We start from the raw sequence: 23,643 nt of genomic DNA on the forward strand, positions 1-23,643 counted from the left end.
AATTCAAAAAAAAAAACAAGTTGACACCCCATAACGATACTGAATGATTCGCCTGTTACTTGAAAATTATTTTTTTGCACAATTGTAAAAAATGGTCATGTCTTTAAAGTTCCACTAAAATTTATCAGAATCTTTACGCACATAATTTCATTGCCGAGCCTAATCAAAGCATCTGCCATATTAACAAGCTGAATAATTTGTAGATAATTAAGCAATTAAATAAAAAATCACGTAAAACAAAAATTTTATTACAGGAAATGGGTAATTAAGCACATCCCATATTGTAACACTTGCATCTATAATCAGACTTATTATAAATATGCACTAATGGAATAAAATTCAATATTTTATGCTAATTAAAGATTGTGACATATGAGCACGGATACAGTTGCATTGATTTCGAACAATTTATTTAACGATTCCAATTAGCAAATTAATCAAATTGCACCCCCTTGTGCAATGTTCTAATTACTAAAACCGATATTTACCAATTCGTACCACCACTGTAATCGGAGTAATTACAAAAATTACACACTTTGCATTATTTGATTACATATTAAAAATGTCTTTTTACCTACGTGTAAGCATAGTTGCAAAAAATACATAACACCTCCAAGTTTACCAACACCACATAAAAAAGTTACACAACTCGTGTCGGGACGGATACAGTTTCGGTTTCACTCTTTGACAAATAAAGTGAAGCAACAATGTGAATACTCGATTTCTTGAATGTTGTTATTTCAAAAGTACAGGGTCAGGCCACCGACGACAATCTTTGTCTTGTTCGTGGTTTTTTTATGTTAATGGATTTATGGAAATAATCAATCCGGCTTTAAAAGTGGATAGAGGGGATGATTTCGACCAAGGCTTTTTTACGCTGGTTGGTACCTATATAAACTCATTCGTCGTAGGGTTCGGTATCAGTTACGTGAACTAAAACAATTATGAAGGTAATAACAAAGCAAGTACAAACTGGCAGCTGAAACAGTTGTGTGCATAATTTAATAGTGGGTGTGCTGTTTTCAAACAATTTTGTTGTCATTTCGTTTCAGGTATTCATCGCTCTGTTGGCTCTAGCCGCCATTGTTAGCTTTGCTAAAGGTATTTATTGTTTATTTTTGGGAAGTCTGGACACCTAGTGACTGTGATGTATTTGTAGCTGGATATCTAGGCGGCTACAGTGGCTACGGCGGTTACGGTGGTTATGGTGGATACGGGGGTGGTTACAGCAGAGGATATGGAGGATACGGGGGTTATGGTGGATACGGGGGTTACGGAGGAAATTCAGTCAGGGTGATTAAAGTGATTGGAAGTGGCGGATATGGAGGCGGATATGGAGGAGGATATGGAGGATACGGCGGTCATGGTTATGGTGGATACGGGGGTTATAGTGGATACAGAAGCGGCTATGGTGGTTATAACGGCGGTTATGGAGGATGGAAATCTAGCGGTAAGTAAAAATTTATTTTAATAATTTTCAGGTTAAAAAATTCTTTGAAACTTGTTTTAGGCTGGTGGTAATTACTACGTGGTTTTTAAAAAGTATTGCGTCTCTCATACACAAGAGAGTATAAAACTGTCGATAAGTTTACAATGTATCAAGTATTAAATTTGTAAATAACTGTACATTAAACAAAAATTTTGCAATAAAAAATACAAAAACGAATTTTTTGTCCGTTTATTTTTTGGTGTCCCAATATTTAGTGAAAAATGTTCTAAAATTAAAAAAAAAAGGCTTAGAAAACTGTTGCTTATACATGCAACGTTCTTTTTAATTGTAATGTTATATTTTTCTATTTCAATTGTATATACAAATAAAGTAAAAATATATTATTATTGGTGTTAAAAATTTATATTGTTTTGGGTAAAATTTGAGTGTCATATAAGAATAATTAAGTGGATGGATATTATCTCCCATTTTAAGAATTTTGCACAAAATGCTATTTTACAAATTAAAACGAAACCAAAATTATTTCAGAAATAGATAAATTATTAAGCTTTAATATTGCATAAAAGACATAAAAATAATTTGACTGCAAACAAAAAATTAATATACACTGCCAAACAAAAAAAAAAACTCGGGCACTTGAATTTTTTGTGATTACCTACGACTGGTCGAACTTTTGGAAAAAATATTTTAAAAAGCAAATATTATTTTATTCATTAATAGAAAACATAATTTTATTCTAGAACATATGGAAACAGAAAAAAGCAAAAAAGTTATAACACTAAACATTAGCATAAATTTACAAATATTCAAGTATCCGGTTTTTTTTGTCGGGCATTGTATTACTAATTCATGCTAAAAACTTTTTTATTATTTGAACTTAAACTTAAAAAACTAGATACTGCATGACGCACAAATCTGCATGTGATTATTCTTCATCTTGGAAAAGTTTGGTTTCCTTATTTATATTTCTGTAGGCTTCACATACCCCATTTAAACATATAAAAATGCTCAATAATTTAACGAGAGTTACTTAGATAGTGGCAAAAAAGACTATTAACCACTCAATGAGTGTAGTCGTGTTATTATATCGAGACAGCATTAAAAATTATAAACAAATACAGCCATGAATTTTTGAATGTTTGTCTTTGATCGCTACATTTTCAACTCATGGTTATAAGTGGACGATAATCCTGAAAGACTCTATCAAAGATAAATTTTTAAAAATCTATGGCTATCTTTGATCGTGTTTTTCATTACTTTCTCGGTATGAATGATCATTTAAAAATTTGACGTCCAAGAGACCCATGTTGAAAAATTCTACGTCTTTTTGCAACGAAATATCACGTATACGAAAGCACTGTACTCATTCCAAGGTTTTTATAGATAAAGTTGTAGCGATTTGTAACATCGTTGTGATAGTAAATAGAAAACAAACTAGACTTTGAGTAATTTAATTAATCAAAAAGCAAAATATTTGAACCATGTCGAGGACATTTTCTATCAAAATAAATATTCTAATAAGAAAAAGTGATCATTAAGTTTACTTCTTTTGGATAATATTAATAGCATGGTAATGACTTTTTTTTTTATTCGGGAAGATAATGATCAGTACGTATAGTTACGTTATACGGGTATTTAAAATCAGCGTGGGTTAAACTCAACAATTTATATCTTAGTAACTCAAATCTACACGACTAATTACACAGCGATTATGTACAAAATAATTCCGGTGCAACCTGTCTGGATTTTCGCGACACTCACTGGACTCGACTCGTTGACTGAATAATAATCGTTCCCGAAGGTGGCCTCCGCAGTCGAATGGATTGCTTATCGTGACTTCCGCTTCCAGGTTTTCTCCGGCCGCCGTCATCGACAATGAGTCAGGGCGGTGTATGAGTTTCTTTCGTAACAGTATCATGAAAGATAAGTTATCGTAATACCTATTAATAAATATTGTAACTTAAAAAAATGGTCTAATATTATTTAGACAGAACTTCCCTCGGCCCTAAAGCACAGTACAACATATCCAGCTTTTTCGAAAAATTAAAAATTTGATTCTGCGAATTTTAAATTTTCGTTGATAACCCCTATATTCACAATAAAAATATGTATGCAGTGTTAAAATGAAAATAAAAAAGTTTACTATGCATATCTGGGGTGAGTCGTTCTTGACTTGAGTCAAATCATATTCTCTCAATCATTAATTTTTTTGAGTCACGCTGTGTAAGAATTTTTAAAAAATTTGAACGCATTGTTACAGTCTCATAATATTTTGCACGTTCTAGATATGATTTATTCGGCAAAATTTATAAACGACAATTTTTTGGACGGAATAAACAGATAAATTTTGATTAACCATTTACTATGCTTACGATAAACTTAAAACGTGTTCAAGATGCCAGAGCATTCATTTCCATTTCAAAATTAGTAAAATGTTATTGTGCAATTCTGATGTTTTTTAAAAAAATTGCTATTTTATAAAATTTAAATAAAAATATAAAATTTGGATATCTCCGGGAAAACCTCAAGGCGGATTCATAAACCAAAAGTACAACAGCATGTTATTTTATAAAATTTAAATCCTACTTACTACGCAAAATTTTGAGGTGACGTCATTACATTGTTGGTAGGGATGATTAGACAAATTATAGTTATCGTTTTAACTTCTATACCATATACGTAAAATACACAAAATTTAACAACAATTACTCCATTAATTAAGGAGATTATCAGTCTATTAAATACCAACATAGATGATAGATGACAAACAGGCAGATAAAGGCAAACGGGAGTTTATTTTACACATTTTACTTAAGATTGAAAATAAATTGTAGGAGTAATATTTTTATATTCAGGTCATTAAATTGAAAAAATACCTAATAAAATAAAAATGTCTCGTGTTCAATTACCATCTGAAGCAACCATATAAGCTTAAAAAAAACGTAAACAAATGGAGGATAAAGTCATCAACGATGACCACGTTTCTAATGTAACTGTACATTTGAAATATCATCAGCAGAGATATTTAGACATCTTTTTTTTTTTAAATCAACATCCACTTCAGAAAATGGAATAAAAAACTCCACTTCAGACCAATTAATTCACATCATTTTGTTAAATTTACGTAACTTGAACGGGTTAACTAAAAGTACCTGTACTGATATGACCTGACATGACCTGACCTAACCTAACCTGACGTAACTTGACGAAAATTTTGTTATTTATAAAGACCAGAGAAAGTTACGAGCGTGATGTGATGTCATTATTTTTCGTTTGTTTATCAGTTTTAAAAGACTTTATTTTTCTAAAAATTAAAACAAAATTAAAATTTGTAAAATTAATACTCCTAATATTTATCAATTATTATTAATTAATTATATTACGAATTCAGAAAAAATACTAAGTTTCACATAAGACTATGACTTAGGAATATGATTTATTTTTTTGTTTTAGTTAATTAAGCTAAAGCATTTTTCCAGTTTTCTTTCCCTTCGTCGTTCAAACAGAAGGGAGTATTAGTCTTGCATTTTTTTTAATGTGGTCTATTACCAAAATTGTTTCTATTATCATGTAGATAGTTAAACCCTAAGCAACATTATTGTTAAAATTGGATTGTTCATCGCTAGGAACAATTTGCTGCCGTTTTCTCAAAATTTTGAGAAGTAAATCATATTAAAATTTTATAAAACCTTGTGCTACTAGATAAGCCTGTAATTTATTACCGACCTTACTGTTTACCACAGACGTCTAGATTAAAAAAAAATCAAAATTTGACAAGAAATCTTGAAAACTTGAAAATAAGTCCTGTAATTCCGTTAAGGTTTTCGTAAACTTGGTCGAAACATCTTCAGTTCATCAATGCGTCAGCTCGGTTTTATCGCAGTAAATCCGTTCATGTCTGACCTCGTGGTAAGTCTTAATAATACTACCGTATGATCGAAAAAAAGTCGTCTAGGGGGCCATGAAATTTAGTTTTAAAATAATGATATTAGCAGTACAATTATTTGATAGTTTATTTGATATTTATTTGACCGCATCTATCATACCGCACCAGCAACGTATTGGTGTTGCCAACATAATTTTTTTAGCATTAAAATTCAGTAGTCACTAAAAGATCTTTTTTTTATCATGTGGTACCGTGTGATTTTGTTAACAAAACAAATTCGGCTACTAACTTGACTTCGGAAAGTGAAAACAAAGCACATGTAGATTATGTTAAAACAAGACAGCGTAAGTAACCCACCACAATACAAGTTGCACATTTTAAGAGACGACCTGTGTAATTTGGTTGCGTAATCACTCAGTATAATCTTGTATATAAGTGTTTAATAATAATTTTCAGAAGACACACTATAAATCACATTACAAAACTAACAAGGAATGTTCAATCTGAGGATAGCTAGAAGTGTCTGGATTTTCATTTTCTCGAATACTGAACCAAGTTCTGGTTGTAAATTGAAGAGGGGACAAATTATGAATTCCACACCAAGAATTACAGAAAGTGTCCACAAAGATCAGTATGGTTATTTCCGATTGCATTAGAAATACCAAAAACTGCTCCACATCATTTCGTTTCATAATTTCCTGATCAATCAAATTAAATGGATTAACGCAATCGTATTGCAACAGCTAGCAACGAAATTAAATAAAATTTAAGATGATAATAATAAGGCTCGGATAATATGCAAAATGCATATTTTTGCATAGTCTGCAATCTGCATATTTAAATATTTTTTTACATTTATTGCATATTTTAATGTTAAGTTAAACTGACTGAATTGGTGAAAATATTAATTTTAATACAATTTTAATACAGTTGGTTATTCGCAGTACGCAGGTAAATAAGTACCGACCTTTTCCAGTAATACGGACAGGTTTTTCCAAGACATCATTTTTGGACACCTCCAATTAAGCGTATTACTGGAATTCTTTACTTAACGCCCTCTAAGACGGATGTTGTAAATATAGATAGTTTTGCCAATGTATTTAACGAGGGGTTGAAAGAGATGGAAAACCTAGAATGGTGTTTCATTCTTCGTTTTCCAAATTGATTCATCATTCATCTACGAACTTGGCGACAGAACAGTGATATTACGAATATGGATTCGGCCCTACTCAGAGGTGGTTCTAGATGGAGATGATGTTTTTTGCAAACCTTGCGGCAAAGCAGTAAGTTTTTTAAAATACATTTTCAGTCCTTAAACTAAAGTCTAAGAGAACCAAAAAAAAAAAATGTTATGCATGTTATTCAATGTCGATAATAGGTATCTCTTACATTAATAATAATTATTTGTTTTCAATTTTTTTTATAGATTTCGAACACAAAGAAACTTCTTATAGACCAACACTGCAGAACGCCTCATCAGTTCATCACAAAAGAAACTGTGAAAAAAGAAACGCAACCAATGTAACTCAAACATCAGTACTTTATCTACTAACAGCCAAAAATGAAGAGGAAACATTCAAGGAATCTGACATTAATTCATTTTTGGAAAAATACTGTAAAAGGACCATTCCAGATGAAAGCACTCTCAGGAAAACAAATGTAGATAAATGTTATACCGATACTGTTGCTAAAATTAAGTCACGTTTGCAAAATTTACTTTGTTCTTGACGAAACAACAGATGTATGCGACAGATACATAGCAAATTTATTAGTTGGTACTATGGTACTTTATCTGCAAACTTTGTCAAATTTTTATTTAATTGCTGTTAAAGAGTTAGAAAAGGCGAATAATGTAACTATAAGTAGATTTGTCCAAGAAAGTTTAACAGCACATTTTTACCCAATGCTATACCATTTAATAAAATCGTATTTCTGATGCTGCGTCATATATGGTCGAAAGTGGAACCCACTTAAAAGAAATTTGATTCATTGAATTTGTCTCGACCATGGTGTAAACAGAATGGCGGAAGAAGTACGAAAGCAATTTCCATTGGTAAATGAATTAATTAATAACATGAAAAAGGTTTTTGTTAAGGCTCCTTTAAGAGTACAAGTATATAAAGATACACTACCAGATGTACCATTGCCTCCTAAACGATGGGGTACATGGTTTGACGCAGCTTTATTTTATTTCAAATGTTCCTGTGAGATGAAAGCAATCATGTCAAAATTTGCTGATAGTTCATCTGAAGCAATCAAGGAAGCTAAAAAGATTTTAAATAGTCCTAAATTAAATCAGAACGTAAGTTTCATAAATAATACTACGATTTATTGGTGTAACATTAACAAAATTAGAAAAACAAAAGGTACCCCTAAATAAATCCGTACAGCTAATAGAAAATTAAAAAAAATATATCAATAAAGCAGAAGGTCCCATTGCTCAAACAGCAGGGGCGGCTGGTGCCGGGGTGCACAAGAGCACGTGCCCCCCCAAAATTACAACGTCTGCAAACACACTGGACATAGCAAAATAGTAATCTTCAATATTTAAAAAATTATCCGGAAATTTGTGTTATAATTATCAAAACTAATTTTTTTATCTCGCTCCACTTGTATAAAATGTGTCTTGGATACATGATATGTTATTTCTGATGAAATGCTGATATTTAAAAGTCGGGAACAGAGACCGAATCATGGCTGGTTTACACGTTTTGCTTACACCGCTGCCATGAAAACCTCACGTCCTAGCCGCCTGATTCACCTGGACTGCGGTCCCGTTCCGATAGTGCTCGGCGATTACAATCGGGAGTTTTAATTTTCATTCTGCGCGAACACGTATGATTAATATTCTTGGATAATCTTCTCGGTAATACAGACATTCAGAAACAACTACACACCGCTTATATTAATAATATTCGGACACATGACGCAAGAGTCGACAAAAATCGCCATATATTACGTCGACTGATAATGTGCCTAAAATTTTGTGGACTGTTTGAATTTGCTGTACGTAGACATGGCGAAAGTAGGGAATCACAAAATCCAGGTATATTTCGAGGTCTGATAGATTTTATGGCTGAATTGTACTTTATCAGATCATTTCAAAGAAGCAACGGTTTTTAAAGGAACGTCTAAAACTATCCAAAATGAACTTTTAAGTGCCATGAACGTAAAATTTTAAACGAAGGCGAAAAGATATGTGGAGAAATCCTTTTTACTTCCCGAGCGTAAGCAAAGGAAGTATTGTAATCGAGTCCGTCGGCCGACTCTCTACTTTTACGTTTTCTCGATCTTTCATGACCCCTAGAAGACGAAGAAATAGGTCTCCCATTTCCGTCTGTCTGTCCGTCTGTCCGTCTGTCTGTCCGTCTGTCCGTCTGTCCGTCTGTCCGTCTGTCCGTCTGTCCGTCTGCCGTCCCGGATTTTTATTAGACAGATAATCTCCGAAAGTACTCGACCGATTGTTGTGAAATTTTGTACTTATATTAAGAATATCATGCAGATGGTAAAACGCTAACCAAAATTTGTCTAATCATCCCCACCACTAATGCGATGACGTCACTTCAAAATTGTACATAGTAAATGGGTTTTCAATTGTATAAAATAACATAGTCCTACACATGTAGTTTACAACTCTGAATCGACTTTTCACCCGAAACGTCCAGATTTTTGGAAAAAAAATCAAAATTATAAAACAACATTTTGAAATTTAATTTTTAATCTGCTAACCAGAATGCTTTGAAATGTTGCAGATGTTTTAAGGCTATAAAGAGCATCATAAATCTTTAGTCAAAAAATATTTGCTTATCCCCTCCAAAAACTTGATGACGTCAGCTCAAAAGTTTGTGGAATAAATCATATCTAAAATGTACAAAATATGATGAGTCTGTACTTGTGATCTATCACTCCATTCATATTTTTTGGATTTGCATATACAGGGTGACTCAAAAAAATTAATGAATGCGTAAATTTATTTTACTGATTTACTCAGAAACTACAAAACCGAATGCTTTGAAATCTTGCAGATGTTTTAAGGTTATAAAGAGCATAATAAATGTTTAGTCAAAATATATTTGCTTATCCCCTCCAAAAAATTGATGACGACAGCTCGAAAGTTTGCCGAATAAATCCTATCTAAACTGTAAAAATATGATGAGTCTGTACTTGTAATTTATCACTCCATTCATATTTTTTGGATTTGCATATACAGGGTGACTCAAAAAAATTAATGAATGCGTAAATATATTTTATTGATTTAATCCGAATGCTCTGAAATCTTGCAGATGTTTTAAGGTCATAAAGAGCATAATAAATGTTTAGTCAAAATATATTTGGTTATCTTCTACAAAAAACTGATGACGTCAGCTCAAAAGTTTGCCGAATAAATCGTATCTAAAATGTACAAAATATGATGAGTCTGTACTTGTGATTTATCATTCCATTCATATTTTTGGATTTGCAGATGCAGGGTGACTCAAAAAAATTAATGAATGCGTGAATTTATTTTATCGATTTAATCAGGAATTACAAAACCGAATGCTTTGAAATCTTGGGAATATTTTAAAATTATTATAAGCATGGTAAACTTTTGTTCAAAATGTATTTGTTCATCCCTCCTAAAAAAATTGATGACGTCACCCTTAAATTTTGCTGAATAAATCCTATCTAAAATGCAAACAAAGTTTGTACTTGTGATTTATCATTCCATTCATATTTTTTAGATTTTCTTAAGAGGTGGTTCAAAAAAATTAATGAAGTCAATTTATTTTATTGATTAAATTAAAGGCAACACTTATTATTAGTATTACACCCCAACCAACCCAATTTGGTAGACACAAAATTTGTTAAAGGAAAAACTCGGTTGAAACATAAGGGTAGCACGCTTATTTACATCGACTTTAACATTACAGACCTGCATTTGTTTTATGCGCTCACTTGGTTCCGCGAATGTAGAATAGACATGTTTATAATCAACCAATTGTGAATTTCACCGTCAAGAATTAAAATAAAACCCAATGTTTTATATAATAAGCGGAAGTTGAAGCAATAAAACCGATGGTCGTTTTGTTTACAGTTTCTCTGTTTGACTCTCACGTATGCTGTTACGCTTGTCATCTTAAATTAAGAATGTTTATACATAAACGATTTTCAGTTGCCCCTCATATTACTAGACAGTGGATTTGTGTCGGGCTACGTCACGATTATATGGGGGGACGTGCTGGATCGCCGGGTGATAGATAATCACTAAATTTAATCGGTACTAATTCCATAAATATAATTAACGATTTATTAATCAAACGGCTAAGTAAATGAGAACGGGAATTAACAGCAGAGTGCAACGAAACAGCGTTATTCTAATCTCAAATAAACGAAGTGCAGTCCGCAACCGCAATGAATTCGCATCCCGTACGAGCCGTACCGAGTTTGGCCTTGCCTAGCCCGACAGAAATCCGCTCTCTAGATATTATACACCGGCGCCGTATACGTGAGTAAATTATTTCGTTATTTTATTGATTATAAGAAATCAATATTCAAAACGACCCAATTCATTTTCCCGAAAATTTGGGAATACAATAATTTTATTCTTAGTATTACACTACATCTATCCCAACTGATATACGTGTCCTTGCAAAAATGTTGATGACGTCATCACAATTTTTTTTTAAATTCCCACTACAAAATTGTAATGAGAAAAAAAAACACAATAGGCATGCAGTCGTCAAGTTTCCGACAGCGAGGGAAGTACTGTCTAAACTCTTTAGACCAATTTTTGTACTTATTTCCGTCATACAATTTCGTCTATTAATTGGTAATAACAACCTGTTGTATATCTTCATTTAAGTCATCAATCAAATTGTGTCCCCCCATTTCAAAAGGTCACGAGCCGCCACTGTCAAACAGTGTCAAAAAAAGTAGACGAAGTCCTTAGTAAAAATGGGGGTTTTACTAGACTAACTAATGTCGCAAAAGTTTTAGATGGACAGTTTTCAGAGGAGGTAAATATAGACTCTCAATTTGTGTCGACTCTTAAACATGCCCCAATAAAATCTGTTGATGTAGAGCGTAGTTTTTCAGTGTATAAATATTATTATTATTAGTTAATGCGACCGGGCAGAGGCCGAGGCCTGTTATGCCCGCGCTATTGATTAGCGATATACAAGTTATTAGTTGTTGTGCAATCTACAGGAGTGGGCATCCTATCTAACTTTAAAACTCGCAGTTGACTGACTGTCAACAATTTCTTGGGGTAGCGAGTTCCAGTCGTGGAAAACCCTGTTGATGATAAAAAACTGTCGAACGGTTGTTATAAATTGACCTTTTGCCAACTTAAAACGATGTCCCCAGATTCGCTGATCCGTGCTCAAAGTAAACAAATGATGAATAGGCGACTGTGAATTGGACAAAGATTGGAAAGTTGTCACTAAGTCACCCCTTTTTCGCCTTTCAGTCAGGGTTGTCAAATTCATTACCGCAAGCCTTTCACAATAATTTGGTCGTACTCTACCGTAAGATATCCTAGTCGCCCTACGCTGCACCGACTCTAGGAGTAAGATGTCCCGTTGGAGAACAGGAGTCCATGCGAAGTTTGCAAATTCCAACATATGGGATTAGTTTCACAAAAAACTTTACTTAGAAGAAACAACATGGAGCTGGCTCTTTTAGTAACATGAACAACCTGATTTGACCACGACAGGTGAAAACTCACTAATACTCCCAGATTTGGTCAATCCATTACCATCAATATAGTATGAAACCTTTGGGTTCTTCTTACCAATGTAAAGAACTTCACATTTATTTATGTTAAGTGGAAGCAGCCAATCAGTGGACCATTTGTATACTGCAAGAAGATCCTTTTTGAAAAGCACAGCATTAGAATTATTATTGTATAACTTAATGTCGTCTGCATACATTACAAACTGCGATTTAATTGTATTCTTTAAATTTGCTGTATATGTTGCAAAAAGCAAAGGACCTAAGACAGAACCCTGCGGGACCCCACTCAACACTTCCACTGGTCGACTGGAAGAACTGCCCACTTTAACACGAAATGTACGATTGCTGAGAAAAGAATCCAACGCCAAAGCTTACCTGATTTTCCAGAATGCTAGCGTTTAACTAACAGTCGACGTTTAGGAACGGGATCAAAAGCTTTGGAGAAATGCAAATACATACAAAACATCTATAGTGTTCCCAGAATCAAATTCTCTGGTCCAGTCTGACAAACAACATACAAGATTGGACTGAATTGACTTACCAGGTAAAAAACCATGCTGCTGTGTTCGTACTAAAGAATAATCTATTAAAAATTGGATCAGCTGCTCATAAATAAATTGATTCCATAATTTTGACAACTACGGAAGTAAGACTAATTGGTCTATAATTACCGGCATTAAATTTATCTCCTTTCTTAAAAATAGGACGAATTATTGCTGTACGCCAGTCCGGTGGCAGGGAAGCTGTATCAAACGATTGCCTTCCGATAGGTTCGCTAAGCACATCCTCACAACACTTAAGAACCTTAGTGGTAACAAAATGAGGACCAGGAGATTTTGACACGTCTAACTTTTTCAATTTTTCGTATATCGCACCACCACCTTTTTTACTAGGTCGGTCTTTTCTAAACAACTTATAATCTCTTAAATTGATCAGTCCGTCAGGTAATACCGGAGTCAGCCACGTCTCAGTCAATAAAATTATGGAAGGTTTGGCATGTTCCACAAATACACAAAAATCGGTAAACTTTGCAATTAAAGAAGCAGCTTAGAATAAGCTATTGAGCGAACAAAATAGTTTGAATAAAGAGTGAATGTTACCATAATAATTATCACCACTTGGTTCATGCATTAAGTTAGCCAGATTAAGATCGTTGCTAAACTCAAAAGTTGGACTTGCTTTAGGCTTGGAAACTTTACTAACTTTACTACTTAATTCTTCTTTGAACCCTTCCACATTCGTTCTTAATCCTTTTGTGTGTGACTACTTTACAAATATCAAACATTTAATTAAGTACTCCCTGAATATCGTTAGTGTAAGTTGCAACCAGTACTAATATATCACTAACTTCATTAACCTTTGTCATGAATTCAATAGTCTGGTCATAATCTAAAGGATATTCATTTGTGTTAGTGATTAAGTCTTTTGCTGGTAAAAGCAGCTCTGTCGTGGGCGTTAGACTCTCAGTAGAAGCACTTTTCTTTAATTTTTTTGACTTGCTATCACTATCACCAGTATTATTTGAAAGGTCAAGTGGATTTAACATAGATGTATCGTCATCTGTGGTTTGCCTTTTTCCAGCTAATGTGGCAACAGGTTTAGAATGAACTGGTGAAGTAGATTCAACAACTTTTGGGCAGTCACCTGCATAGTGACCGACCACTTTGCATTTAAAACAAACATCGTCAAACGTTAAGAAAATACGGTAGTTGGTATTATATCGTACTTTAAAACGAGAGAAGAGGGCAATTCAATCGTGTCATTAGGTTGAACCTAAATCTGTCTTCGAAAACTTAGGAAGTGTGCATACTCATCACCTACTGTAGCCTTAATAAAAACCATCTTTGAAATTGCCGCAAATCCTAAGGTTTTAATCTGGTTCTCAAATACAGTATGGGGAATGGACGGACAGACGTTAGACAAAATAATGCAACGCGCAGGATTAATTAAACGGTGCACGACCACGACTTGGTCTTTAATGTAACCGACGAGTGATTAGAAACTACTTCATCAACCCAAGATGTAGCACTTAAATAAATACAAATTCGTTGTTTCGAGATTTTCGACGCAAACAAAACATTTTTCGGTGTTACTGTGTTTCCAATAGCTTTAACATAGTCCATTAATTCTAAATTCTCAGTAGTGTTAAGAACTACCGATTGTTCCTTGAAAGGAAAGATGGAAGTATGATCCTCCATCCTTTCAATTTATTTAATGCACGATCAAATTAACCGTGTACGCGCCAAAATAGTTTGAGGCGAAGACTACGATACGATATACCGCAGTCATTCGCCTCCAGAATTTAAAGAAACTTATCACCCGATAACGACGATAACAGCAAAGAAAAACCGAGGGAAATCGTTGTTAGTTGAGAAACTAAAATCAACAAAGTCAACAAAGGCGCAACAGATAAGTAACGCAATGCCGCCAATTTTCCAAATTAAAGAGGATAAATCTCACCATAAATCAGCAAAAGTTGCGGGGCAGTAAGAAACACACTCGTCACCTCTCACCATTCATTCTCTCTATCTCTCTATTATATATTTTAAGTGATCGAAGACATTCATTTAAAATGGAAAATCTCGAAAAACATATTATAATAAATGTAAATAATAATATTTTTCAAGAGAGTAACTAGTTAGTCAATAAAATAGCTACTTAATAGCGTAATAGAATACACCGACATACTTAATTTGTAAATGTGTAGTTTAAGCCCAAATATGTATTATCTAAGTTATAAGTGTTGTAAATAATCATGAAATAAAATATTAATGTGTAAAAAAAAGTAATTTTTCTTGCATATTTTGCATATATTTCTTGGATATTTTAGCCATTTTTGCATACAATTCCAAATTTTTACATGTGAACTTTAATAATAACTCCTGCTATACCTACACTCGGTCACTATTCTACCAAAACAAAAACAAACAGTATAGTTGAGAACATATCGCACGTTCATTGTAAGTTCCTCGAACAGTCTCATCGTGTTGCTTGGGAAAGTTTAGCTCGAATTAGGTTAAATCAGACTACTATAGGTTTCTTCTAAGCAAAGTCACAGATTAATGATTGGTAAATACATAATGTTCACAGAGGTGACCCTAATTTGACAACAACAATATCAAATTAATACAAGTCATGACTTAGCACTCGTAATGGTAGTTGTGTTGCCTGAAGGTCCATCATGCTAAATAGGTTTTGAAATAGTCGGAACAATAACTTTGCAGTTTTAGTATCCATATCCTTCCACGTATTTCCGTCGTTCAATAGAATTTTACTATTATATCGCAAAATACTCTGGTGAAAGCTTGAGTTCAACAGTATTATGTTGCAATGTCTGGTACTGATTAAAAATTTTGAAAAGTTAAGAAAAATTATTTGAGTAATGAACATTTTAACCTTAAAATGGTAAGAAAATATGACAACAAACAATATTATCGAAATATCTATATGGAAAATATATAAAGTACATTCTGGACGCCCGTTAAATATACAGTGGGTCCATTACAGCGATTAATTTAGAGATCACAAACTAACTAACTAATAACAGTATTCATCCTCGTAGAAAAGTTAATGACGTCATCTGACAGAATAATAAAATTCGTTTTATGCATACATATATTGTTTGTACGGCACGTTATGTTCGTATGTATGCAACTTATTTTTAATTTTTTTGAAAATCGTACGACATAAATACAGGCCAATAACAGAATAGAATTTAGGACGGTTACCGCAGCAACCAAAAAATTTTCTGGATAAAATTTATTGTTAATTTAAATAAAGTACACAATTATTGTAGTTACTAAGATTATTATATTTTGGGTCTAGATCGGTTAGGCACATGGATTTGAATAAAATGACTCAAATTAGGGCCGTTTGTGTCTTGTACGATTTTCTTAGCGAATACGCCCTCGTGCTTTGATTAATATCCTGAAATTTTATTCTCATGCATTTCAAAAACGTATTAAATAACCCTCGTGTTCCACTCGGGCTATTATAAGTGAGAATGATTCTAGCACGAAATTTTTATAAAATACGTCGAAATTTATATTATACTTATTTTATATTCATTGCTAAAAATTAATATAGTTATCTAATGCAATTATCACACAAGCTGCACTTCTGGTTGTAAGTTTTTGACCTACTGTGAAAATGAAGGAAATCATTTCATGTTATCTAGTTTCTTATGAACGACTGTTTTATAGACTAGCTTTTTAGAATTTAGCGGAAGGGCATAAAAACAGTTATTACATGTATGTACACATATATTTCCAATGAAGAATGGTTAATTAAACTAATTGCTAAAAATAACAAATGAAATAATGAGTTTTCCGGAATTTTTCTTATAAATTTATTTTATATATAACAATTTCTAATACGAAGATACAAATACTTAAGCTTTCCCCTGTGGTAATCAACATTTCTGCTTTTTAGAACTCCAGCATATGATTTTAACACATATTGGTATACACATTTGGTATTAATAACTACAACTGTATGTATTTGCATAACCTACAAAGGCATATTGATGATAACATTCCATACGTACAAAAGATATTAGAGGCGTTTTACAGATTGGAACCGATTCGCTTCTTCACTTTTACTGTTGTGGCTTGTACTTAAGTCACTAATGTAGCATGCTGCTCGTAGTATACAACAAAGCAATAATTTCATAGATCATTTAACGAACTTCACTGTCAGCGAATATCACGGTCAATTCCATTAAATGCTTATATAACACAAAAGAATTATATTCGACATGAAGTTATATGTGTTTGTAAAATTTTAATTTTTTAACAAAATCACGAAATTTTACGAAAAAATCTTACGAAAGTTGGTAAAAATTAAGCGTCCTTGCTGAATTTGTAATGTGGGTATTTAGATGTAAAAGTGACTGTTCCACTATTTCTGTGTCATCAACATAATAACCATCCAAGTGTAAGAATAAAAAATTTAAATAAAATAGAATTCTTCTCTAAGTACATCTCATTAAAGTTCGTCTCAAATTTCACTCAACCTAGTTTCGATACATGCAACTTCATTATTAGAAACCATATGATAAATGCATTTAACGTATACGCACAAAAGCACTTTAATTTTTTTTTACTCAAGAATGCGTTTAAATTACGCTCACAATATTTCATATTGAAAACGTGATTATTTGATTGCGAAATGAACATAAACGTAAATATTTTAATAAAATTATAACACAAAACTAATAAAATTCGTTTTTCAATTCATTTCAATAACATAAAAAGCTACTTAACACATTGTGTCTTTTAAATGAGAATTTATAGCTAATTTGATCACAAAAAAAGATAATCAAAATGTTTACAATTCTATTAATTTTTTTCAAAAAGACGTTAAGCCGCAAGCAGTCGCAAACCTAATTTTTTACACACATTCTGAAGAAATGATGTTTTGATTACTCGTCCAGGATTTAGAACTGACGAAAATGACTGTTTTTGCAAGTACATCATATATACATGTCCGACATAAATTAGGAAACAATATTTCAACGGTAAACAAACTTACAGGACGTTTTTAAATTTTGCATTGCCACTAACACGGTGTTAGATAATTTCGGCAGTCAGTCAACTTTAAGTAATTAAGTGATAAAGACGCAATATTTACACTATGAACAGAATATGAAAGTTACAAAATATGTATCATTTTTTAATTGTTTTGGCGGTACCACTTTGACAACTTTCTCCAGCATTATGCATGTTCTTAACACATCTAGATCCACTTAATTCTGGAAAGATTTCTGTAATTAAAATGTATCCGTCAGAATTATAGGTAAATTATTCCGTGCTGACATAATAACTCTTTTTCTTCCCATATACTATCACCAATTCTTACATCACAGCTGCACTTCTTCCGATTCATCATTAGAACAGTTATTAATTTAAGAAAAAAATATATCATCAATTAACTCCTTTACTCAAACTCCGTTAATTAAAGCTCTAGTCACTACAATAAATCTCGCACTGCACGCATGTAATTTTAATCCACAGTGATGTCATAATGTAATGAAATTCTCATGTGGATCCGCAATATTTCTTCGTCAAAGCCTGGAGGCCTACTGAACCGGCGATTATCAAGAAGTGGCACAAAGCAGGAAATCATTTTCGTGCACCTATTACATGGCCAAGAAGCGGAGGTGAGATTTTTTTTAAATGAATGAAAATGGTGCAATTACGATATAGTATTGTTGTGTGGTAAATGAGAGGGGCTGAAACCAAGATGAGTTGAGGGATTAGAAAGGGGGGTCCAAGGCTCCAACTATACCTATATAAACACGAACATTGGGGTCTAAAGTCAGTCACCTTTTTTGGGTTTATCATGAAGGTAACTAAGAAATCACACTTCAATTTATACTAATGCAGTAGTGTTTAATTTGTGTGCTTATTAGTACTAACTTTTGGTAATTTTTCAGGTGTTCGTTTGTTTACTGGCGGTGGCCGCAGCCACTAATTTTGCTCAAGGTATGTTTTATTATTATTATTATCTTTTTTACAAATTTTGCGTATTATGTATTAAAAATATATTTTTTTTTATTATTTTACTCAGATTTAGAAATTGCAAAAATGATAATTTAATTCAATGTTAAAAAATATACAACTTGAATATTATTTCATTTTTTTATTTTATTCTTTGGTTGTCTGTATATCGACAACACGTGGGATAATAATCATTTACCCCAGTCATTTAAATGGCGTAATAATCTATATTTCCAAGTCAATATGATAATATTAGATTGCCATAAGCATTTTTAGCACAATTTGTTTGCAAATTTTTTTGTATCACACACATAAACTAGAATCTTATTAGCATACTCGTGTGATTACACATCTCCGCTTACGCCTCTTTCCACACTCGTAAGTAATAACGTTTTTATTCCACTTGCAACATAATAGGTAAAATATTAAATCACAAAACAAATAAAAACAGTTAAAAAATTAATTTATTGATTGTAGCGTTTTTATAATACATTGTTACTATTTAAATTTGAAACATTTAGGCTTTCTCTTAATCGTAATAATAATATGATCTGATAGCATCAACAAAACGAAAATTTAATAACTGAATATCAGATTAAACTTGTGAATGTTGAATCTTTTAATCTTAAAAACAAAAACTTCTCTTTTTATTCCATTTTTAAAAGCAATCAGATAATGCATTGTGATTATGCAGTCTACAAATGACAGGTTCCCATTATACAATCTCACTATAACCTAATACAATCCACATTAATTAAATCCGATGACATTACCCATTAGCCAGGTGAAAATACCAGAAGACGGATCTGATTTTTATAGACTACAATTACCCACAAATGCAAGAGAAAGTGCAACATTCACTCAACAAAAAAAAAAGTCTGCCCTTTGACATTCCATCCGTTGGGAGAAAATTGCAGTCGTTTAACAGTCTCCTTTTTTTCCAGCTGGTTACATTAGCAGCGGCGGCGGCGGTGGCTATGGAGGCGGCTCCTCTGGCTGGCTAAGCAGCGGAGGTGGCGGCGGATATGGAGGCGGCTCCTCCGGCTGGATAAGCAGCGGTGGCTGGAAATCCGGTGGCGGTGGATTCGGCGGAGGCGGCGGAGGTTACGGAGGAGGCGGGGGCTGGAAGTCTAGCGGCGGTGGATTCGGAGGAGGCGGCGGCGGTTACGGAGGAGGCGGTGGCTTCGGAGGTGGCGGAAGCACCGTAAAGATCATTAAAATCATTGTGCCTAGCGGAGGCGGCGGTGGTTACGGAGGAGGCGGCGGCTACGGAGGTGGTGGCGGCGGCGGCGGCTGGAAATCCGGCGGCGGAGGAGGAGGTGGATGGATTGGTGGAGGAGGCGGCGGATGGAAATCCGGAGGAGGTGGATGGAGCAGTGGCGGCGGAGGTAAGATCACCCAGGTGGTTTATTGACGGGTTTCTCATAATTTTTTCTGTTATAGGTGGTGGCTGGTGGTAAAAGCCGCACATCTTCTGTGTTCAGTGGAAAACGTCTGCTCAGGCAGTGATTTTACTCACAATTTTACATCCAAAACACTGTATATATTTTTGTAAGTTTTAAGTTAAAATCATGTAAATATATTTTTATAAAAATTAATATTTTTTTTATTTATGGTTCATATATGTATATTAGGGTGATTCAAAAAAAAAAAATATTTTTTTTTTTCGTGCAAAGAGGTTCAAAAGTTTCTTTTCAACGTAAAAAAATACCAGTTAAAATTTGAGCTCTTAATATTAATATTAAGACCGTCCGCATCGCGTTTTTCTATTTCCCATAAGAATAACATGGGAAAATTTTTGTTTGCACCTTCTGATTTTTATTGCTAGCCCGTCGTGTGTCGTGAAAAAAATTCAATCACATATTTTTATAGAGAATTGAACGCTCTACAAAAAGTGTCTCCTATGATTTTGCGAGAAACCTGATAGTTGAAGAATTATTTTAGGCTAAAGTTAAATTTATCCAAATTTTGACGTTTTTGATGCATTACAATAAATTTGATGGTCTTATTGGAATAAATCACCACAAAAATTTATACACATTTTAAATTTAGTTTTTTAAACAGTAATTGTTTATAATTTTATGCTATAATAAGGCCAGTAAAACTCTTTCCGAACATTTTCAGCATCAGTGGGTTAAAAAATCATAGTCAGGTTTCTCGCAAAATCATAGGAGACACTTTTTGTAGAGCGTTCAATTCTCTATAAAAATATGTGATTGAATTTTTTTCACGACACACGACGGGCTAGCAATAAAAATCAGAAGGTGCAAACAAAAATTTTCCCATGTTATTCTTATGGGAAATAGAAAAACGCGATGCGGACGGTCTTAATATTAATATTAAGAGCTCAACTTTTAACTGGTATTTTTTTACGTTGAAAAGAAACTTTTGAACCTCTTTGACACGAAAAAAAAAATTTTTTTTTTTTTTTTGAATCACCCTAATGTATATGTATATAGTACCTTAGTCATCATGGTTCTAAGAGAATCACAACATTTTTGTGTTGGAAAGATTTCAGAAAAATTAAATGTGGTTTTTCTGAGAAATTTTATAAAGTAAAGCGGTTCATTATTTTGTTTTTTATGGACATTTATCTCAAAAAAAAAAATATCTGAAATGATATTTTCGATTTTTTGATGAGGATTTAAATATCTTAATTTTGTGCAATAATAGTAACCATAACATACTTGTTCTTTCTAACCAATTTGAAAAAATTGGCCTAAAGTTATTTAGACAAAACTTCTCCCGCCCCTGAAGTACATTCGAAAAAATATAGCGTCTTCAAAAATAATAAAAAAGTTGTTTTATTTATTATGGTAACCCCTATAAGTTAAAGTAAATATATGTATGGACTGTTAAAGTACAGATACAGAAACATGCTATGTAGAGGCGTAAATAACACCCCCGCAGCCCCTGCGCCGCAAATAACTAACGGATACACTTCGATTGTTTATAATTGTACATCGAAAAAATGCGACCATTAAGTACGTAGTAAGCTGCCGATTTGAATGATTTTGTCTCCTTAAAGAGAAGAAGAGCTAAATTTAATAGTTCAGCTACAATGGGGTAAAATGATCTAAGATCTAAGTATTATTTTGGATAAATAACTGTTGTTATGATAATCCTTATTTTATTATTGTTAAATATAGCGGGCGCAACAGTACTGTATTCTCAAAATTTCGAGAAAATGGGGTGAATCGTTCTTGATGTGATCCATAAAAAAAATGCGACACATACGTCAATAGAACTAGCGATCTTTGCTTTAACAATGTTCAACATATTTACGACCCCCAAGTCGTCAGAAAGGCAGACAAAAGGAAACCGTAGATCTATTTTTTCGTACTCGAGGGGTTACGAAACCTCGAGAAAACATGAAAGTAACCAGTCGACCGATGGACCCTATTACCGTATCTTCTTAGCTTATTCGGGAGAAGTAATAAACACTAGTAACATCCACACAATATCGCAAGCATGTAACATTCAATAATGATTTGTTTAAAAATCCTTCTGAGATTAAGTCATCCCATTTTGGTGGAGATGAATATGTGGTTTCTGATATGTACAAAATAATGTTGATCACGAAGTAAATAGGTTCATAATATAACAGTTTTTGAGGAAATTGGTAAACTATATGTATCGGAAAAAATATTGCGTTTCATGTCAATGTACTTATATAATATTCGTCCAACATTCTCCAAAAACGAAATTAATATCAATGTTTTTTCAAAATTTCAATAAAATCTGTTAAGATTGTTTTCAAGAACTCAGAAAACAAGGTATTAAATACAAGCTCACTTACTACACAATTCTAACTTACGGTGATTAACCCAAACTGTTGGCGACGAAATAATTCTTGTCTATGGTGTTTTAAAATTCAAATGTCAATTTTCATGACATTTAGCAGCAAATTTTCAAATTTGCTTCACAAATTTATTTTTACTTCCCGAGCGTAAGCAAAGGAAGTATTGTAATCGAATCCGTCGACCGACTCTCTACTTTTACGTTTTCTCGACCTTTCATGACACCTAGAGTACGAAGAACTAGGTCGCCCGTTTCCGTCTGTCTGTCCGTCTGTCTGTCCGCCTGTCTGTCCGTCTGTCTGCCATCCCAGATTTTTATTAGACAGATAATCTCCGAAAGTACTGGGCCGATTGTAAAAAGCTAACCAAAATTTGTCTAATCATCCCCACTACTAATGTGATGACGTCACTTCAAAATCGTACATAGTAAATGCGTTTTAAAACGTATAAAATAACATAGTCCTACACATTTAGTTTATGACTCCGAATGGAATTTTTACCCGAAACGTCCAGATTTTTAGAAAAAAAAACAAAATTTTGAAACAACATTTTGCAATTTAATTTTGGAATCTGCAAAACCGAATGCTTTGAAATCTTGCAGATGGTTTACAGTTATGATAAGAACGATATATTTTTAATCAAAATTTATTTACTTATCCCCTCCAAAAAATTAATGATGTCAGCTCAAAAGTTTGTTGAATAAATCCAAACTAGAATGTACATTCTATTAATATTTTTTGGATTTGCATATACAGGGTGACCCAAAAAATAAATGAATGCGTAAATTTATTTTATTGATTTAATCAGGAACTAGAAAACCGAATGCTTTAAAATCTTGGAGATGTTTTAAAGTTATCATAGGCATGCTAAATTTTTAAATCAAAATGTATTTGCTCATCGCTCCTGAAAATTTGATGACGCCGTCCCAAAATTTTGCTGAAAAAATTCTTTCGGAAATGTGCAAAATATGATCAGACTATACTTGTAACTTATCATTGCATTCATATGTTTTAGATTTGCTTATACAGGGTGACCAAAAAAAATTAATGAACCATCAATTTATTAAAGAAAGTGAAACCAAAAGCGAGGGAAATTCTGTCAAAATAACTTTCGACCAATTTTTTATTATTACTGAAGTATATGCTCCGTTAAAAACAAAATTGTGAAATGACCAAATTAATTATATTCAGAGACAGGCAAATTTTTTCCATTGTTATAACAATCTTAAAGAACTTAAAGAAAATTTGAGTAGAATGTCCTGAAGAAGAAAATAGAGTATCATTAATTCATCGT

General features: G+C 33.0%; 3 protein-coding genes across 3 annotated transcripts; 2 read left to right on the forward strand and 1 right to left on the reverse strand.

Annotated features, from left to right (window-relative positions):
* Positions 1 to 1,666, forward strand: LOC135119838 (neuropeptide-like protein 31). Its single transcript, XM_064044225.1, has 4 exons — positions 1 to 950; positions 1,053 to 1,101; positions 1,160 to 1,450; positions 1,511 to 1,666. The coding sequence occupies exons 1-4, from the start codon at positions 945 to 947 to the stop codon at positions 1,519 to 1,521; spliced, it is 357 nt and encodes a 118-aa protein (XP_063900295.1). The 5' UTR covers positions 1 to 944; the 3' UTR covers positions 1,522 to 1,666.
* Positions 1,667 to 11,533: 9,867 nt separating this feature from the next.
* Positions 11,534 to 11,938, reverse strand: LOC135145725 (uncharacterized). Its single transcript, XM_064077867.1, has one exon. It carries the CDS (start codon positions 11,936 to 11,938, stop codon positions 11,534 to 11,536), a length of 405 nt encoding a protein of 134 aa, XP_063933937.1.
* Positions 11,939 to 18,349: 6,411 nt separating this feature from the next.
* LOC135119850 (uncharacterized) lies at positions 18,350 to 20,148 on the forward strand. The gene is made up of 4 exons (XM_064044235.1): positions 18,350 to 18,398; positions 18,487 to 18,535; positions 19,495 to 19,938; positions 19,994 to 20,148. The coding sequence occupies exons 1-4, from the start codon at positions 18,393 to 18,395 to the stop codon at positions 20,008 to 20,010; spliced, it is 516 nt and encodes a 171-aa protein (XP_063900305.1). The 5' UTR covers positions 18,350 to 18,392; the 3' UTR covers positions 20,011 to 20,148.
* Positions 20,149 to 23,643: the final 3,495 nt, after the last annotated feature.

Source organism: Zophobas morio, unplaced genomic scaffold (assembly GCF_036711695.1).
Source record: "Zophobas morio isolate AGI-343-1 ecotype UQ-CSIRO unplaced genomic scaffold, CSIRO_AGI_Zmor_V1 ptg000005l, whole genome shotgun sequence".
Classification (NCBI taxonomy): Eukaryota; Metazoa; Arthropoda; class Insecta; order Coleoptera; family Tenebrionidae; genus Zophobas; species Zophobas morio.

Coding starts and splice junctions, on each gene's coding strand:
- LOC135119838 (XM_064044225.1), top strand. Junction 1,102..1,159: donor CATTGTTAGCTTTGCTAAAG/GTATTTATTGTT, acceptor ATGTATTTGTAG/CTGGATATCTAGGCGGCTAC.
- LOC135145725 (XM_064077867.1), bottom strand. CDS start 11,938: ATGTTGGAATTTGCAAACTTCGCATGGACTCCTGTTCTCCAACGGGAC.
- LOC135119850 (XM_064044235.1), top strand. Junction 18,536..19,494: donor AGCCACTAATTTTGCTCAAG/GTATGTTTTATT, acceptor CTTTTTTTCCAG/CTGGTTACATTAGCAGCGGC.